Source organism: Phascolarctos cinereus, unplaced genomic scaffold, assembly GCF_003287225.1.
Source record: "Phascolarctos cinereus isolate Bilbo 61053 unplaced genomic scaffold, phaCin_HiC Scaffold_4;HRSCAF=312, whole genome shotgun sequence".
NCBI classification, from domain to species: domain Eukaryota; kingdom Metazoa; phylum Chordata; class Mammalia; order Diprotodontia; family Phascolarctidae; genus Phascolarctos; species Phascolarctos cinereus.
Window position 1 is genome coordinate 12,406,852 of NW_027555847.1, and position 21,307 is coordinate 12,428,158.

At 39.3% G+C, this 21,307-nt stretch overlaps 1 protein-coding gene across 4 annotated transcripts in view; it reads left to right on the forward strand.

Moving 5' to 3' along the window:
- The window catches only part of CACNA2D3 (calcium voltage-gated channel auxiliary subunit alpha2delta 3), a 1,023,339-nt gene extending 1,002,897 nt beyond the window's left edge, over positions 1 to 20,442 (forward strand). For all 4 annotated transcript variants that reach the window (XM_020970614.2, XM_020970616.2, XM_020970615.2 and 1 more), the window contains 3 exons: positions 14,501 to 14,613; positions 14,996 to 15,078; positions 20,020 to 20,442. In XM_020970614.2, the coding sequence (XP_020826273.1) occupies positions 14,501 to 14,613; positions 14,996 to 15,078; positions 20,020 to 20,112 (289 nt within the window). In that variant the 3' untranslated portion in view covers positions 20,113 to 20,442. The remainder of the gene's footprint in view (positions 1 to 14,500; positions 14,614 to 14,995; positions 15,079 to 20,019) is intronic.
- Positions 20,443 to 21,307: the final 865 nt, after the last annotated feature.

Sequence of the window (21,307 nt, forward strand, 5' to 3'; positions counted from 1 at the left end):
TGTATTTTCCAAACCATAAAACAAACCTCAAAATGTCTATGGAGGTGTATGATACTGTCCCAGGATCAGACTGCCAAACCAAATGAGATTTTTGTTTTCTTCAGCTCTGGGCTTGTGATGCTAAGCTCCCACTTTAGCTAAGGTTTCTAAAAAACGAAGCAAACAAACAAACAAAAAAAGCTGCTGTAAAAGTTCAAAAGGAAAAATTCTTATATCGTCCAAACCAACACTGAAGGAGCTTGGCTTTACAAAGGTGCATCTCTCATCTCCATAATTACAGAGCCAACCTCTTCTGTTACCTGAGGTCATAGACACATCACATCAGAGCTGGAGGGGACTTTAGAGATGCATCATCTCATAGATGAGGAAACTGAAGTCCAGAGAGGTTGTTCATTGCTTAAAGACACACAACAACTGAGACTCAGAGAAATTAAATCTTTTGCCCGTGGATTTTAAGATCAGAGATTGAAGCCTAGGCAGGACCTTTCAGGTCATCCACTCCAAGCCCCCATTTCATAGATGAGGAAACTGAAGCCCAGAGAGGTTGTTCATTGCCTCAGGTCATGCAGCAACTGAGACTCAGAGAGATTAAATCCCCTGTCCATGGATCATAGGATCGCAGATTTAAAGGTAGAAAGAACCTGAGAGATTCAAAGATCAAGAAACTTATTTTTCAAAGGTCACATAGATAGCAAGCGCAGAGTTTGATTTTGAATCCATCCCTCCTGACTTCCAATCCACAAGCCCTCACTGATAAAGTTCTCTAACCAGCCTATGGCCACCTTTGGCCTTCCTGTTACACTTGGGGTCACTTACGGTTCCCATTCTCCTATGGTTGTGCTATCCTACTGTCTACAGTACCACACAACTCTAGGGGGATTTTGGTACTAAAGAATAATATATTTTTTTTAAGAATAATAATTTTCATGGCAAAGAGCAGTTTGGAATCACTGGAGGTATTGCCTAGTATCCAAAATGAGACTAGCCGTCTCTTCATTATGCTCATTTCTAAGCAAGTTCATAGTCTATCCATAGTGCCTGTGTAAACTACGTTCATTCCCCAAGCATCTGCATATCACAGGCTGGACGGGACATAGGTAGCCACTTACAGGTTCATCGCTAAAATGCTGAGCATCAAAGTGTCTGAACATTTCCTTTAGGACTCTGGGACAAGCCCACCTCTGTGATTTTCCCAGAAACTCTCAAAATGACCTCAACACTCATCTTTTCCTTGGGAGTAAAACACCAGCCGAGCCCTGTCACTAGGACTGGCCTCATAATTTATCTTCAGGAAGTTTCCTGGGCTTTCCCGGAGTGGTCTTTCCTCATGAGCAGGCAAATCTGAAATCGACCAGGAGGACATGAAGGTGTATGAGGTCAAAGGTCACGTGGAAGTTGACAGATGGCTGGCTCCCTTCGCTGGGCCCCATTAGCACTTCCTTCCCAAGTAGGGCTCAACCCCAGAGCTGCTCTCTACATTGATCTTAGGTGGGGGAGGGCCATTTTCTCTCTGCTTCATTTCTTGACCATGTTTATATTTTAATATTTGACTAGACAAGAAATAGATCCTCTCCTCCCCACCAACAATCTTAACCTCCTTTCAGGGACTGTCAGGCATGCGTGATTCATGCATCCTATATCATTTATGGTCTTTGGTCTTTTATCAAACCACATGAATGAGCCTGAGACATCTGGGAATGAATTACCCTGGGTTTTAGTTCTTTCTTTAAAAAAACCAAACTGTAAATGTCTATGGACATATTAAATTAATTCTGTTGAACTGTTTTAAACATGTCTAGGAATTAAGAGTATATGGGCCATGTGTTCATTGTTACTGCCTACTGTATGTATGGTGTATGGAAAAGTATGTCCCCCTGAGCACAGAGCATGGTAATGAGAACCTGCCTTTTGAATTTCTAAAAATGTCAACAGGCTTAGATGCCCCGCTTTGCCTCTATCTGTTGTGATGAATTAATGATCGCCCAAATCATACACGAAGAACAGCCCCGACACCTAAGCAGGGAGCTCAGTTTCTGAAAGCACAGCAGCAACAAGGAGCATGGGTTCAGTCCTTTGTCTATGTTACAAAAGAGCTGTTCATGAGGAAGGTGCTCGGATGCCTCTGAAAGTGCCCTGGGAAATGTCACCGAGGCCCTACGTGAGGAAAACATCCAGAGAAGTCCACCGCATTCCGTCCTCTGAGTTCTCTCTCCTCCGTGGTACTTCTCACACGTTGGCCCCAAAGGGACAGAAGAGCTAATGTTGCTTTTGTAGTCTTCAGCCTCTTTGTCCTGTTGGAAGATCTGGTCTATTATCCACTGTCTCCTTCTGAATAATCTTTCATCGCACAGGTTTAGAGATCCATGTTCACCTGGATCTTCTACAACCTCTCTAATCTCTCCAATCTTGCCTTTTATTCGTCTTTGGTAGTTCTCCCTTCCTTCCTCCCTTTCCTTCCTCCATTCTTTCCTTCCTCCTTTACTTCTTTTGTTCTTCCTTTTCCTTTTAACTTGAAAGCTAACCTATAGTCATCTCCATCCATTCATTCATTCATTCACTTGACAAGCATTTATAAAACATCTTCTGCAGGGCAAACACTACGCACCAAAGACAAAGATGAGGCAGCCCTGGTCCTTGACGAGTTTACACTTTATTCTACCTTTAGCTATTTCGTGAGCAGAGAAAACACTGCAGACCATGGCCTTGGATTTGGATGCTCACCTTTGCTCCCCAAATCTAGTTCAGGAAATATCCTTCCATTCTAGAAGGATTTGTGATTGTGGACATTGAATCTGCAGTTTCTAGCACAGAGTCTGGGCTGTATTCGGCAACTAATAATGAGTTACTGAATTGTATTTTCCAAAAAAGTAGTCCATAACATTCTCCCCAATTCCCCCAGCAGTGAAGTCTTCATACTTTCGTTGTCTGAACTTATTAGAATGCTCATCACTGTATGGTTTAATTAATCAATTTATCAACAAGCATTTATTAAACTCTTACCCATGGCAAAAAAAAATGTCCTTAACTCGATCACATATTATTGTTACAGTTTGATGAGTTAAAATGTTTTATTTTCCTATAGTACTGTGTAAAAGGGGGTCACCTATGATCTTACAAAGGGGATCTGAAATTCTAAGACAGGGTATGTGTGGTCCATGCAGTTACAGAAAACCAGACTCAGATTCTAAGCACAGTCATCCATGGATTTTCAAGGCATCTTTACCTTGTTTTCAGTAGCAAAAGCTTCTGCCTAACAAGAAATAGCCTCAAGAAAAGGCCAATCATCCTGGCAATGCTGGTCCCTGGTGTCACATACTCCCTCCAAGATTAGAGGGAAATTGGGTATGTTCTCATTCCTGAGGATTGTCCGGGGACCTCATCAGCAAAAATAGAAACTCGCCCACAATGAAATAATACATCTTATGGCAACAAGCTTTTATTGACTATTGTTTTGAACCTGCCTTCCTCTTGGGAAAGCCCCTCTCTTGTTTCTCTGGGTGGCTTTTTTTTTTCCAGTTCAAATGCCTCAAAGGCACCTGCCTTTTGATGACAGTACCTTGGACAAGACTCCCTGTCCCAGCTGGTTTCAAGGTATGCATCTGTACCATAAATGTGAACTGAGCTTCTGTGGGTACAGGCATGAGTTGCAGCTCCTGTTGACTCAGTCTGTCTCCAAGATAATCATCATGCCAGCAGAACATTGTGCTCTCTAGACAAAGCTTTGTCCTCAGCTCTTTATATCACTGCCTGCTTCAATGAGGAGCCGCCACAAAGGGAATGCCATAATGCTTCTATTGTGGGCATTTACAAAAATAAGTGAATATAACAAAAGATGTAGACAATGGACTGGCACCATTAAATCTCCAGACTTAACTTGGAGGACACAGAGCTTTTCCCATGCCACTGAGAGAGAGAGAGAGAGAGAGAGAGAGAGAGAGAGAGAGAGAGAGAGAGAGACTGTGGCTGCAGGGATAGAGAGAAGAAGCCACACAACATCCCTCTGGCTGAGGTGTGTCTGATGTGTGGGGATGTGGGGTAGGACAGCAAGGAATGTGGTGATTACATGAGAAAGAGACTTAAGGAAATGAAATTCTCAAGAATAAAGAGCAACATGGGTGGTATTCAAGAACCTTACTTTTCCTTACAATAATCTCAGCCCCCAGGATGGTTTTGGTTTTTGTTGTTAATTTGTTTTTGTCTTTCTTTGTATCCCAAGCATTTGGCACAGTGCCTTACTATGTGCTAGGCCTTAATGAATGTTCACAGAATTGAGTCAAATTGGATTGAATCGTAGAGCCCTGTCTGGCTGTCTATGGTTTCTTTCCCAGTAGTTGTGGGTTGCAGAGAGGTTGAATTTCCTTAGGTTTCTGATGGGACCTTTTGAGAATAATAATAATGGTAAGACAAATATGAATATAAAAATGAATGCAAATACGAATACTATCAAGAGTAACCAGATTTGGAGTCAGAGAATCTGTGTTCAAACCTTAGCTCTGCTGCTAATTACCTGTATGACTATGAACAAGTCTCTGAATCTCATTGGGACTCCGTTTCTACACCTATAAATTGAAGAGGTTAGACATAAGATCCTTAGGTATCCTTCCATCTCTAAGTCCTGAGAAACTGATAATGCTAATTTCTTATCTTTGCAATTAGGGTTTACAAAATATTGTCTTCAGGGGCAGCTAGGTGGCACAGTGGATAGAGTCAGGAGGACCTGAGTTCAAATCTGGCCTCAGACCAAACACTTGACACTTACTAGTTGTGTCTAGGCAAGTCACTTAACTCCAATTGCCTAAAAAGAAAAGAAATAGATAAAATAAAAAAAAATATTGTCCTCACAAAAACTGCTGGAAGGTAATGGTGCGAGTACCCTAATTTTCCCCATTTTACAGAGAAGGAAACTGAGGCTGCAAAAAGTTAAGTGACTCGTCCAGAATCAAAGAATTAGTACCTATTAGGTAGAGGAAATGAACCCAGGTTTTCCTGACTCCCAGGCTGACTATTATAGCATCATCATTTTAGAGTGAGATTGCACCTCAGAAGCCACTGAATCCAATCTCTGCACTTTCCATATGAGGAAGCAAAGGTTCCAAGAAATCTAGTGACATGCCCAAGATCACACAGCTAATAAATGTCACAGGCAAGATTTGAGCCTTGGGCTTCCTCTTGCCCTGTCCAGCGTGCTATGAACTATGCCAACATGAAACACAAAAACAGAATTCAAACTCAAGTCTCCTAACTCCCAAATATGCTCTTTCCACATTCCTAAATCTGGGAATACTTGATGCACAGAAGTGACATTTTAATCCTAAGAAATCTGGTCAGAGAGCTCTCCATATTGTCTGTCAATGTGGGCTGACCTGTACACATCTGTGGAGTCTCCATCTTAATTCTTTTTTGCCTTCCTGCCTCCACCTCTATGCGGAGTCCTGCACTCAGTCCAACTCACATTTGCTGGATGAATGCCTGAGACAACTACCATGCTTTCAAAGCTGCAAACTGGGGCTTGATCTTAGGAAAAACACCCTATCCATTCGAGCTCTGCTGAAGTATAATGGACTCAGGAGAAAGGTTCCCCCCCATTGTAACTCTTCAAGCCAAAGCTGGCAATGCCCGCCAATTGGCTTTGTGACAGAGAAGATCCTCAGCCACTTGGCCTCAGTGGCCACCAACTCCCTTGGGAGCTTTGGGACTGTGATGCTTTGAGCAGCCGGTTGTCCCCTCCACGTTGGAGGGTGAGATCTAGTGTTCAACTAAAATGGCATGAGAATAGCAATGGAGCTACATGTATAAGAATTTGTATAGCATCTACTCTATGTTAGAAAGGTCAGCTAGGTGGCACAGTGAATAGAGTACAGAGCTTGGAGTCAAGGGGAGCAGAGTTCAAATAATGCCTCAGATGCTTATTAGTTGTGTTACCTTGGGCAAGTCACACACCCCTGTTTGCCTCAGTTCCTCATCCATAAGATGAGCTGGAGAAGGAAATGACAAACCCCGCCAGTATCTTTGCTAAGAAAACTCCAAATGGGGTTATAAAGAGTCAGACATGACTAAAATGACTAGACAGCAAGAAAAATGTGCTGGATACCTTGCTACACACTTTATAAACTAGCTCATGTAATCCTCACATCCTTGGGAGGTAGGTGCTCTTATTATATCCATTTTATAGATGAGGAAACTGGGGCAGATAGAGATTAAGTGATTTGCCCAGGGTCACACAGCTAGTAAGTATCTGAGGCTGGATTAGAATGAGGTCTCCTTGACTCCAGACCCAGCTCTCTATCTATCCATTGTGCCACCTTGTTACTACCATGTAAACAATGAAGGAAACAATGGAGAGCTATGATTATGTAGACCCTGCAAGGGCCCCCATAAGGTGGTAGGGATTCCATTCAGCATCATGAAGGACACACACAGGGTTTTGAAAAATTCTCAACATTTCCTTATTTCCCCAAAGACCTTGCCTGAAGTACGTCTCTCCAGTTCATAGTTTGGGCATTCTACCTATGGGCCAAGTGCTAAATTTTAGGGTGTAAGGTATGTACCCCTTGGCTTATTCCTTTGACTTCCCACATGTCTTCCAATTTGAATTCTACAACCCTAGGACTTGGGCTCTTCTGGGTCCTCCAAATCCTGCCCTCAACATTTTCAGTGATACTTTAGTCATTCAACAAACATTTGCTATGGCATCCTCTTTGTTTTTCTGGAGAGGCCATGAGGCACACTAGAAAGAAGAATGAATCAGACTCCATTCCAACTAAGTGGCAGGCACTGGGGCTAAGGGCTGGCTAGGAATACAGTGATAAAAATAAAACCACCATCTCTGCCCTCAGGGAGTTTACACTCTTTTGGGTAGGGATAGGCAATTAATATAGAAAAGTAAGTCCAAGACAATTCAAGGAAGAAAAGAGTTGTGACTTTGGGTAAGTAAATTGTCTTTCTGGGTCATCTGAAGAAAGGGATAAATGATATTGACAACCCCCCTTGGCTAGCTTGCTCTAAGGCAAATACCTTGCAGAAGCAGGCTCTGAGAGTGAGTTGTTGGGTGATGTAGTTGAAGGCTCTGTTTAGAGTGCACCCATCTTGTGGAAGGATGGGGAAGGACAAAAGGGGAATGAGTGTAATTTCTTGAACATGGCACCCCAGCTGCATCTCAGCCACTTGTCCACAGATCCACCATGGCCAGAAAAAATTCACCTTAGGAAGACTTTGGCATAAAATGAAACAGTGTTGGAGAAAGCCTGCCCATGGAATGTCACTGATCCTTGAGCATCTTCACTCTCACAATCCCTCTTGGTTCCTTTTCTATAATTCTGGGAAAAGACAGGACTGGCTTGTTTCAGTCCTGGGAGTGGACACATCAGAGCCTCCTCCTCCTCTCCCCCCACCCCCGACATGCACCCACTTTGGGACCTCATTTATTTTGAGCTGTTCCTGCCCATAAACTGCTGTTGTCATTCTCTGGTCAGGAATGTGCTTCCTGGCCTTTTTATGGGCCCCTATTCTCCCACATGCAAGGCCGCCAAGCCCCAGATGCTCCATGACACTGACGTCAGCCCTAGCTCCTTGGCCCAGCTGGTTGGAGGTGTGCTTTATAGAGTTCAACTCTGCACATTGGGCCATAAAGATACAGCGTGCACAGAAACTTCCAGCTAACATTGCCCAGATCCCTCCAACACATCATTTTAATATACAGACAGTAAGTTTTTAAAATATGTAAAAGTATTTAATCTTTCCATTGGCAATGCCTTTGAATTGGCCAGACTGGTTTTCCCCTTCCAAATAGAACTTCCCCTACCCAAACAGAGGCATAATGCATTCACTCTAGTTCAATTGAATAAGCATTTATTGGGCACCTACTGTATGTCAGTGACTAGAAAGATAAAAAAGTAAACAGCTCCTGTCCTCAGGGATCTTATAGTCTTCCAGGGGAAATGACACATTCACACATCACTGAATAAAAACATGCACAATTAATGCAAGACCATTTTGAATACAAAGTAATTAGGTGGTGGGGTGGAGAAGGGTTAGGGTTAGGGTTAGGGTTAGGGAAATCAAAATAGGCACTTGTAAAAGTTACTGCTGAACTTGGCCTTGAAGTGACCTAAGCATCCTAAGAGGAGGCAGGGAGGCAAGAGAGCAGTCCAGGTATTGGGAACAGCCAGTGCAAAGGTGTGGAGGCTGCCTATGTTATGTCACATACAAGGAATAATAAGCAGGATGGTTTGGTAGGAATGTAGAGTATGTATGTGTGTGTGGGGGGTGGATCTCTGGGAAGATAGGATTTTATGAATGGGTAGAGTGGGAGTAAAGAAATTTTTATAATGGATCTATGGTGACCGCCATATTAATAATAACTTGCATTTATATAGCGATATAAAATTTGCAAAGCCTTTTATATATATCTTTTCATTTGATTCTCACAACAATCCTGTGAGGCAGCAACTTTTATTATAGATTTTACAGATGAGGGAACTGAGGCTGGTATGTCATGGGTCAATAACTAATAAGTGTCTAAGGTAGGCTACTGATGTATTTTTTTTAAAATAACATTTACTAGGTGATTTCCACAAAGCACATATTTTATAGCATAGAGAGCATGCCATATTTTTCAAAGCATGATCATATTTCTTAACTCTTCTAATTGATATTCACAAGCATGCACCCACACAACCATGAGATACTTAAAGAAGAGTTTGCTAGTTCTATTTTAGAATTAAAGAAACAAGTACAGAAAAGTCAAATGACCTCAATTCAATTTTGTGAGCTTTTGTTAAACGTGTTATGTGTTTCAGATGCTGTGTTGTGTAGTAGGTATATTTTAAAAAACAGAGAGAGAGAGAGAGAGAGAGAGAGAGAGAGAGAGAGAGAGAGAGAGAGAGAGAGAGAGGAAGGAAGGAAGGAAGGAAGGAAGGAAGGAAGGAAGGAAGGAAGGAAGGAAGGGAGGGTGGGAGGAAGGAAGTTCTTTCTCTTAGGGAGTTTAGAGTGTATTGCTAGGGGGATCATATTATTATTGTTATTATTATTACCATTATTATTATTAACCATAATAATATTATTCAACTACAAAAGGCATCTATTTTATCCAGATGTGGAATATTCTATGCAATATTGACTATAAAAGGGATATTAACAGAATATTGACTTGGCTCAAAAACATTTCTATCTAAACCCCAAGGGGAAAAAAAATGAGTCAAACAAGATTATTATCACGATGATCATTACTACTAATTCCATCAGGGATTAAAATATTTAGCAGCCACTCTACTCCTCTTCACTGAGAAATTCTAGCTCATTGATTGCAAACAGGGCAGGAAAATGTCTGTCTTTTCTTCAAGACATTGGACTTGCATGATTTCAGAAAATAATGATTTGGAAGAAAACCCAGTGGTTACTATTCTTGTTGGCCTCTGGATAGTAGAAGAAAGGATTCTGGAGAAATATGAATATTAGTGAAAATGACCCTAAAACCAATCATATATTTTAATCTAAATGTTAGAGTGCATTTGGTCCTGCTAAGTGTTGAGTTTATTCAAGACAGCTGCAGCCGCTTCTCTGAACTTAACCTCACAAGTGATATTTCATTCCTGGCAGGAGCAGAGTAGAGTGGAGTGGGAGATTCCTGAACAGCCCAAGGATAGAGGGCTTATCACATCCCCATTTCATGGGGCTCCCACGCTTGCAGCCCTGAGAGTCAGCTGGGTTCTGGGCATCACTGCACCATGTGTGTTTCTGTTTAGAGAAGTCATTTTTTTCATGGAAGCAGCGGAACATTGATGTCCCTGGCTCTGACTTTGCTATGTGAGTCATAGAGCAGTTTCCTCTGGGAGTGGCTTCAGAGGGACGCAGGGTTTAGCAAGGTCAGGTTGTTGTGCTATGCTGTACAATGAAGGAAAGCAAGCAAACCAGCCAGGAGCACAGAAGCTTGGCTGGTTTTGATTGTCAGTTCAGATGGGTATAAATATCCAGTGCTTGTACCAAGCAACCCCTTCCTCGGTATCTTACAGCTGTGAAACAACAACCCTGGGAAGTAAATGATATTATTATCTCCATTTTGCTGATGAGGAAACTAAGGCATGCAGAGGTTAAGTGACTTGGCCAGAGTCACACAACGAGTAAAGTATCTGAGATCAGATTTGAACTCTTCTTCCTGCCTCTAGACTCAATGTTTTGTTCCCTCTGCTTTTGAGCATCCCAGCACCAGTGCCTTTCCACACCTGGACTTTGTATTTAATTTGGGTATATTTTGTATCTGTGGGCAGCTAGGTGGTACAGTGGGTAAAGTGCCAGACCCGGAGTCAGGAAGATTCATCTTCATGAGTTCAAAACTGATTTCAGACACTTATTCACTGTGTGACCCTCGTTGAGTCACTTGGCCCTGTTTGCCTCAGTTTTCTCATCTGTAAAATGAGCAGGAGAAGGAAAATGGCAAACCACCCCAGTATCTTTGTCAAGAACACCTCAAGTGGGGTCACAAAGAGTCAGATACAACTGAAAAATGGCTGAACAACATACATTGTGTCTGCTTATATAATCCTGTTGTCTCCCTACCCCACCAAGTATATGAGGTTCTTAAGCATAGGGTTACTTATTTCTGTCTTTCTATCACCAGCGCTTGACCAGTGCTTAGCATAGTGTAAGGCGTATGGTAAGCATATAATAAATAGTTGTTGTTGACAATTACTAAATGTTAAAATAATAGTAATAGTAATAATAATAATAATAATAACAATAGTTTTTCGGCCCAGAGTTGTGATTTCATTGCTACAGGAACATTTCACAGAGGAAAATCTCTCTGCCCACGCAGGTCAGCTGCCCTTTTACAACTTAGAATCCTTGAGAATTGTTTGGAGGCACATTGAGTTTAATGATTGACCCAGAGGCATATGGCCATATGATGTGGCAGAGGAAGGATTTCAGTATAGCTCTGCCTGACTCTGGAAAGTCCCATATGGGTTTAAAATTGACACTTAAATATATGATAGGGGAGACCTGGGTTGTCAACAGCTCATGTGGGGAAAAAGTCCCAGTACTTTGGTAGACTGAGGCTGAACATGAATCAGTTAACTAGCATTTCTTCAGCAGTGCACTTAGGGTTAGGGTTAGAGGCAGAGACACTTAGAATTAGGGTGCTAAGTTCTGGGGCTACAAAAAGAGGCAAAAAAATAGTCCCAGCTTTCAAGGAGTTTATAACCTAATAAAGGAAACAACACACAAGCAATTATGTACAAATAAGGTACAGACAGGATGAATTGGGGGTAATCTCAGAGGGAAACCACTAAAATGAAGGAGACCTGGCAATGGGACATTGAGAGAAGAGGAAGAAGATATGAGAGAGGATGAAGGAAATGACCTGCACCAGGCTGATCTGATGAAGGATTGGAAATGAGGAGTTCTATATTTTGGTCTTTGCCCTTGAGTTGTCAGGATGTTTTATAAAGCAAAAATTACCTTGGGTGCTCTTAGCCTTTCTATTTGCTTAAGATGAAATGTAGGCTTTCAAAGGTCAAATCCAAATGAGCCACTTGTCCAAGATGATTATTTCTGTCCAGTGAATAGCGTCAGCAGATGGAAATTGATTGACTTCTGGTCTTCTACTATCTGGCATCACTCTATCTCTCCACCCCAATTTCCTATTCCTTTCCTCCACATACCTTATGCTTGGACAAACTGCTCTTTTTTTTTTTTGCCATAATGGTATTTTATTTTTTTCCAGTTACATGTAAAGATAGTTTTCACCATTCACTTTTATAAGATTTTGAGTTCCAAATTTTTTTCTCCCTTCCACCTCCCCTCTCCAAGAGAGCATGGAATTTGATATAGGCTATACATGTACAATCATATTATACATATTTCCACATTAGTTATGTGGTGAAAGAAGAATCAGAACAAAACAGAAAAACCATGAGAAAGAAAAAAAAGCAAAGAAAATAACAAGCTTCTATCTGCATTCAGACTCCATAGTTCTTACTCTGGATGTGGATAGCATATTTCATCTTGAGTCTTGGAACTGTCTTAGAATATTGTATTGCTGAGAAGAGCTAAGTCTATCAGAGTTGGTCATCACACAGTGTTACAGTGTTACTGTGTACAATGTTCTCCTGGCTCTGCTCACTGCACTCAGCATCAGTTCATGTAAGCCTTTCCAGGTTTTTCTGAAATCTACCTGCTCATCATTTCTTATAGCACAATAGCATTCCATTACATTTATATACCACAACATGTTCAGCCATTCCCCAGTTGATGGGCGTCCTCTGAATTTCCAGTACTTTGCCACCACAAAAAGAGCTGTTCTGAATATTTTTGTACACGTGGGTCCTTTTCCTTTTTTATGGTCTTTTTGGGATACAAACCTAATAGTAGTATTGCACAGTTTTATAGCCCTTTGGGCACAGTTCCAAATTGCTCTCCAGAATGGTTAGATCAGTTCACAACTCCAACAACGGTTCATTAGTGTTCCCAATTTCCCACATCTTCTCCAATATTTATCATTTTCTTTTTTTGTTGTATTAGCCAATCTGACAGGTGTGAGGCAGTGCTTCAGAGTTGTTTTAATATGTATTTCTCTAATCAACAGTGATTTAGAGCATTTTTTCATATTACTACTTATAGCTTTAATTTCTTCATCTGAAAACTGCCTCTTTATATCCTTTAACCCTAACACTTGGGGAATGGCTTGTATTCTTATAAATTTGACTCAGTTCTCTATATATTTTAGAAATGAGGACTTTATCAGAAATACTGGCTGCAAAAACTGTTTCCCAGCTTTCTGCTTCCCTTCTAATCTTGGTTACATTAGCTTTATTGGTACAATTTTTAAAAAATTTAATGTAATCAAAATTATCCCTATTACATTTTGTAATGTTCTCTATCTCCTGTTTGGTCATAAATTCTTCCCTTCTCCATAGATCTGACAGGTAAACTATTCCTTGACCTCCTAAGTTGCTTGTGGAATCACCCTTTATATGTAGATCATGTACCCATTTTGCACTTACTTGGCATATGGTGTGAGATGTTGGTCTATACCTACAAGCTGTTCTCCTCTCACTACTTCACATTTTTTGACTCTGTGACTTCTCTCATGTGCTTACCTAGACATAAAATGCCCTGTCCCTTCCCCTTTTCCTGTGAAATATCAACTCACCTCTAAAAGACCAACTTAAAAGCCGTATCATTCAGGAAGACCTCCTTGATTTCCCCAGTCAATGCCAACCTTTCCCCCTTTTACCTTAGCTGGCACTTTGCATACTTGTGAATAGTTTATAGTAGGTACTTAATAAATGCTTGCTGACTTGACTTTGTGTACATATGCACCATAAGTCTCCTAAGATTTCTAAAGCAAAAGTTAAATCACATCCCCTCTTTACCACTGGGCTTCCCTCTTTTTTCCAGAATAAACTATGATTTCTTGTTTGGCATTTAAAACCCTTGACAAAATGGTTCCAGCCTTCCTTCCCAAGTTTACTGTACATTACTTCCCTTCACACATATACTATATTCTGGACACACTGGACTATGTGTTGTTTTTCATGTACTATATTCAGTTTCCCATGTCTGTGGCTTTGCATAGGCTGGCACCCATGATGGAATGCACTCCCTCTTTACTTCCTCTTAGAATCCTGATCTTGCTTCACAACCCAGCTCGAGCCATATCTTGTATGAGAAATTTTCTGATCCTCTCACCGCCCCAACTGTTAGTGGCCCATTCCTGCCAAAACTACTTTGCATTTACTGGTGTGTGTATATGTGTGTGCACATGCATGTGTGCATGTGTGCATGTATGTGTGTGTATGTGAAGTTTTTGCTTCTCAGTGGACCTGCCATCATTCCTCACAAGGCACCAGTAGAATATCAGCTCTTTATAGGCAGCACAAATTTAGTGTTTTGTTTTTCTTTTTTGCATTTGTTCTCATGTTTGTAACTCCCAATATAGTGCCTGGAACATGCTAGGTGCTTTACTTGTGGAATCTGTTTGGATTGTTGAATTTAATGTATCATATCTCTATGATTTATAGCACATTTTCTCACTAGTATAAATCCTAAATCTATGCCTGTTGAATTTGAACATTAACTCTCAATTTCAGCATAAAATAAATAAAAGAGACAATATAAGAGTTTAAGAAATGCATGTTTGGTGTAGCTTCAGTAGACAAAAAGCTATTGAGACAGGGTTGCTTCATTTTTTCATCAATTGCCCAAGCATTATGTTTGCAATTTAAGTGAATCTAATAGAATGCTGCAAATTGAATTAAGAATAAGTGAGTTCAAGTCATGCTAGTTTTCTGACCATGGAAAAATTGATCAACCCTCACCACTTCATGCAATTCTGTACAGTGATAAGTGACAGGTTGAAGTTTCAGTATTGGTAGAGTGATTTCCCACACCGATGAAATCACAGGTCCTTGACATCTTCACACAAGGGACAATGGTTGCCTTATGAATCTTAATCATGGATGGAAGGTGATAAATTTCTGATTTTCTGTTTTTTTTTTTACAGGTCCTTTGTCATCCAGCAGATCCCAAGCAGCAATCTATTCATGGTGGTGGTTGATAATCAATGTGCCTGTGATTCTGTGGCACCCATTACCATGGCTCCAATTGAGATCAGGTATATCCTTTCCTGGGCAAGTCCGAGCACCTGCAGAAATCACACATTCACTCATGCTACTGCTTGTGAGTAAAGGTGGAAGGAATTATAAAGAATCAGGAAAAAAAAACATTCTCATTTTTTTAAATCTGATGAGCTATTGGCATGAAATCCCATTATTTAAAGCAAATCAGAATTCATCAAATTACATAGCTAATTCCCACAACATTCTGGGGTTTTAGGGGAAAAGAGGACAAGATATTATTTCAGTCTTTTCTTGGGGTGGGGGCAGGGAAAGGGCTAAGGGAGAAGAAGTCCTTAAGAGAATTTATGGCCACATTCTAGGCTCTCTAAACCTTTATTCAAAAGTAACATACTTAAGATTGCTCCTTAACTGTAGTAAACATAATGAATCCCTTAAGTGTGAACGCTTAAAATCACAGAAAATCAGAAGGCGGCCAGAATCCTGTCATGGCTTTCATCCTGAAGTAAGTCATAACCCGAGTGTGTGTGTGTGTGTGTGTGTGTGTGTGTGTGTGTGTGTGTGTATGTGTGTGTGTTGGGGGGATAATAAGGGGCTAAATACTTCCCTTTCTAATCCTAACCCCTCCTTACCACTGCAAGCACAGGATAAAGACACCACTGAAGACAGATGTTTCTTAATGATGTGTGGCCCCTTTTGTCTGCAAGAAGAGGTCAAATAAACAAGTTAAAGGTGTTAAAAATGAAAGGGACTTAAAATATTTGTAACATGTTTTTATATAATTTTCACTGCCAATATATTGCTTCCCTTCCCCCATTGAAAGAGCTCTTGAAACAAAGAGAAAAAGAGGAAAAAATGGGATGGGGGCAAGCAAATCAGCAAAATTATTGAACCAAAACTATAAATATACCCGAAGTGCTCCTCTCATAAAGAAAGGAGGTACAATCTCCTTTATATATCTCTTATTCAGTTCAGGTTCATTTATTATAGTCACCTAACTTTTAGTTTTGATTTAAAAAAAATTCCGGTTATAGTATGGTAGTTATTGAAAATATTGTTTTCCTGGTTCTGCTCATTTCACTTTGCATCAGGTCATACAAGTTCTCCCTGGTTTCTATGTATTTTTCATATTTGATTTTTTTTTTCATATGGCACAATAATATTTAATTTCATTCATATACTATAATTTGTATAGTCACTCAACTCATGAACAGGTATTTTGTTTCCAATTTTTTGAAGCTTCAAAAAATGCTGCTATAAATATATACATATATATATGTGTGTGTGTGTGTGTGTGTGTGATGTATGTATATGTATACATATATGTGTATCTATATATGTATACATATATGAGCATGTATATGCATATCCATATAGTATATTTATATAAATCCATATATATCTATATCACAATATATACACAGACCTATTCATATATACATATACATGTAATATGTATGTATTTTTTCTATCTTGGGTCTCTTTGGGGTATGTGCCTAGTAGGGGAATATCTAATTTAAGGGAAATTGACTTTCTTGCCACTTCCTCTGTATATACTGCTTCCCAGAATAGTTGCACCCATTTGCAGTTCCATCAACATTCTATTAGTGTAATTTGTCTTTCCAAAATCCCTACATTGTTAACATTTGTTGGAATGTGAGATGAAACCTTCAAGCTATTTTTAAAAAAAATATTTAAAAATAATGCTCTGAAAAAGTATTTTATTTGTTGATTAACAGTATACATTTCTTTTAAGGACTTATCATCTGACCAATTATGCTTTGGGGAAATGTCTCTTGTTCTCTAATATTTGAATTAGTTACTTAATCCAGATACAGCAGAGAAAAAATACCTTCTTAGTCCCTTTCATATTATTCTAGGTTCTCACTATGACCTCCCTATTTCCTTTCTCATGCCTTATAAAACGCTTTCGTTCTTTTTCTTTTTTTTTAATTTTGATTTTGATTTCCTCCAAAGGTCTCAGAAAAAAATCTAAATCTGAGAATTTCAGTATTCTTCATTTTCAATTTAAAGCCTCCCTCCCGTCAGCTTCCAGCCTGCCTAATAGTCCTACATTAGAACGTATTGGAAACTTGTGAATTCTCCTGAAGTTTATTCACAGATGATTTCTCCTTCAGAAGTAGCCTCCCTTTCCCACCCAAACACACCCACTTACCATACTCAAGGTCACCCCACCATCATGTACTCATGGAATAAGCACTTTTCCTCTTAGTCTCAATTTGGCACACTTGGAAAGATGATCTTGCTGTCAAAGTATGGACTTCATACCAAAGTACAGTAGAAATTGTTTCTGCCTTATACATTTCCTCATTCCTCCCTTGGAGAAGTGGCTCCATCTTTGGTGTGGATGGTGGAGAGTACAGTTAGGAAGAAATGCACCCTTTAGTACCATCATCTTTTTAATCTGAGCAATCAGTGACTAGTTAGGTTTAGCTTCACAAATGATCAACCAACTTCTGAAATAATTTGGTCACTGTTAGATCCTCATCTATTCTTACACCTCTGAAGATTCGAGGGGATATAAGGCTAATAGCTTGCATTTTCATAGAGATTTAAGATTTGCAAAGTACCTAACAAATATTATATATTTTTCTCCTCACAGCAACACTGCAAATCAGTTGTTATTGTTATCATCTTCATTTTTTAGATGAAGAAACTGAGGCAGACAGAGGTTAAGTGACTTATTCAGGATCACCTAGCCATCAAGTGTGTGAGGCCAGATTTGAACCCAGATCTTTCTGACTCTAGGTCCAGCTTTCTAGCTTGGTGCTACTTAGCATACTGTAAATACTAGTGATGTAAGACAAATCTTAGGATCATGGGAATCACTATCCTGGCTCAAACCCATCATCTAAATAATACAATTATTCATTGTCAACAACGAATCAATGGATACTCCATGGAAGAGTAAAAATGTATTTTATTTTTAATTCGAGATTTTATTTTAAAAACAATTTTGAATATTGACATATCAACTAAAGTCTCTCCATAATTATTTACATTCAACAGTTATCATAGAACACTCACCATCAAGATTCTTTGACTAATCATAGTAATTCACTTTTTCCTCTCAAGTGATCGTAGTGAAATGGGTGTAAAAAGAGAAGGTCCCTAATATGAGGGACTCCATTTAACTATGCTCCATTTCAGTATAAATTCACTAGGCATGATGATTTCCCTGTGTTTATGTTTACCGCTTGTCCTCGTTCCTGGCTAAGACTTATGTTACACAGTCTTATACCATCACCTGTGTCCTTCTTCCTACAATGATACCGCTAGATATTGCAAAATCGTATTTGAGACCTGTGTACTCCATCTTTATCTCTCCTGCTATGAAACATTCTTACATTTGTTCCACAAGAGTCTGTGATTCAGCATAACTGCCCTCATTTTTTTCTTTTCTTTGTTTTCTTTTATGTCACTGGATGAAAATTGTTTGTCATTGGGACTCATTTAACTAATAGAAAGTTTTGTCTGTGTGTCAATAGACCTTTCGCATATAGACATAGCTAGTACCTTCTGTGCATGTTATTCTGACTTCACCCAACAATTATGAGCTATGGGGTTTCTCCATGGCATTGCTGGGTGGTTCATTCTTATGGTTCTACTTTTTTTTTCGCTTTGTATTATTTCATAAAGGGCTTAGAATCATAGGGGGGAACATAGCGGCTATGTAGCCCAGCCTTTTCAATGTACAAATGAGGAAAATGAGGCCAAGGGGGGGTGAGTGACTAAGCAAAGTTGTCATAGGTAGCAAGTGACAGGCAAGATTTACAATAGATATTCTGTCTCAAAGTACATTGTTTCTCTCATTATACCACACTGCCCCTCAGTCTTCTCAGGATTCTTTGCATTCCTCAAAATTGCTGTTGCACAACTTTCTGGATCATTCTTCTATTGTTAGACATCTAAGTCATTTAACGTTTTCTCAGTTAGATATGATGATAATATGAAAATTTTTGGATGGTTCATTTTTTAAAACACTTTTAGAACATATTCCTAGAAATAAAATTTTTGAGGTCAACAGATAAGATTTTTTTAAAAGAAAAGTTTACTGCAAACTGCTAGATTATCCTACCAAAAATATGTTTACAATTTCTCCAGTAATGGATGAGTATACTTGGTTCTCCTCAAACCTGTTAGCATTTAGTTTCATTACTTTCAATTATTTTTGCCAAAATTTGATAGTTCTGAAGTGCGGATCCCAAGTGGCTTTATTTTTATCTCTTTCATTATTACTTGCATGAGAATTTTTGGGTCACTAACAGTTTCTTTCCTTTTTGCACAATTATCTGTTGATTTATTTTGCCTATCTATCCACTGTGATCTGAGAGACACTGCTGCAATTTAAAAAAAAGTTCCCTCTATATTCTCACTACTATTTTAGCCATCATAGTGGTCAAAACATTCTTCTATAATTTTACTTACATTGTTTTTATTATAGAATATTTTACTTATTTAAGTATGTTTGAACACAACTATCTTTCTCCTAATATTCATTCTATTTATTTGAATTTGTTTAAAGTTCTCCCTTCCATAATCCCATTTTTAATCTCTTTATAGTTTAAAAAATGTTTAAGACCATCCTCTTACTGGAATTCACTGAGGTATATAGTATAAGATATATGTTTGCATCACCTTTTCCAGGTTTGTTATTTCTAACACAATTGATTGGATTTTCTTAGTTGACATCTGTTTCTAATATTCACAAATTTCTCCAAATCCTAACCATCATATTCTCTGTTCCTATTCTGCTGTGTCTATCTCAAAGTAAAGAATTCACAAGGTTAGTAATCTGAAATAAACAGAACAATGGAAGACACCCCAGCCCTGACCCTTGTCTTTAAAAGATAGCTGACCTATAAAGCATATGCAGAATTGTTTTTATTTCGTTTTGTTCTGTTTTTACCAAAGAGGCTTCTCTTCTCAATGCTTAACATTAACAGCGCACAAACACTGATTTAAAATATCTGAGACATTTATGTAAATTCAAATTTTCCCTTCTATAGCCCAATGAGATATAGACAAACATATTTCCATGCATTATTAAATCTTAAATGTACTGCTCATCATCATGGTGGTGGCCTGGGCTTCTGAAAAGCTATACATTGGAATGCAAACTCTGGAGGGTCCCACCCAGTTGGGAAGGATGGTGGTATGTGCGAGTGCCAGACCTGTGTCTGCTAGTTAAGAACCAGGCTTCCAAAGTCTAGAGGGACCCATTCCCAGAATATTGGTCACTGGGTAACCATTGTGTTGGCCATGGCAACACCGGAAAGAAAGAAAAGTCAATATTGCTGGGGCCTCCATGGGGAGCATGGTGTTGACCTTGTTAATACAGTCCAAAGTGTCCCTTGGAAATTACTGAGGCATTTTCAAAGACTCCCAAGCTAACAAAATGGTATCCTCGTATTCTTTCCTTTAGGAAAATGCAAGAGAATGTGGGGGAGCCCTGGGCCTTTGTGCCAAGCCTGCCCTCCTTATGATCCCGCTGCTTCTGATGCTTTTCTCAAGGTGACACTGACTGGTTTGTTCCATTGGCATGCTAATTACATGGAGAAACTGTGAACTGAAATATGGTGCAACATAGACGACATGAAATATAGTCCAACCATCAGCATTTCATGATTTTAACTGTGCGTGATATAAACTCTTAACGATATGTCAAGAAAAAAAAGGTTATCTTTTTACTTTGCCAGTCATGAAAATGTGCAGTTGCCATATGATAATCTCACTTCATCACAAACAGGGCATCAATTGGTAGACAGGTGGTGGTCCTTCTCTGCTTTGTTCCATTGATGCCAATTTACACCTGTGTACTTTTTAAATAAAGTATATTAAAATCATAGTCACCTCGTCTGAATTCAATATTGCAACATTTTATAAAATATCCCTTTAAGAAACTCAAATAGCTCATACCAGCTTAGTAATTAGGAGATAGTTTGTTCTTGTGGCAAGGGCATGCAGAATCTGAAATGGCCACACGAGCCATTAATACCCCAACAATATGAAGAGAATTCAAAGAAGTCTGTCAACAACTTGAGTGGACTCTCATTAACAAATTAATGAAAGGCCATGGGCTGGTCAGACAGGATGCCAGGCATGTGTGAGCTGGGATCTACTTGGATGAGGGAGAGCTACCCTTGGCATTATCACAGATGAGTATGGAATTAACAAGCCATGTTTATTGTGTGTTTCAAAATCTGCAAAACACTTATATGCATTATCCCCATGGAGCCTCAAAGTAACTCTTGACATATCTCAATTATCATTGAGCATACCTTGGAAAGATGGGGAAACTGAGGGCCAGAGGGTCATACGGCTAATAACTGTTAGGGGTGGATTTGAACCATCATATTCCACTCGGCTAAAGAAGAAAAAAAGTTAGTAAAGTCCATCATAAAATAAGTATTCCATAAAATAAAGATTCAATGGTTAGAGGTTATATCCATGGTTTTTATCTTGACTTAAAAAAAAATCTTTTAAGAAAGATTCACTGATGCTGGGAGCTGGAATATACCCCAAGAGGAACTGAAGTGCTTGAATGTTACCATTGTTAATGGCATTTGGTGCATTCAAAAACTCAGAAGAAGATAATAATAATAATTATTATGTCAAATTTTGAAAAGTATTTCACATATGCCATTTCTTGGGAGCCTCACAGCAATTGTTTGAGTTGTTATTCATTGAATTGTACAGCTCAGAAAACTGAG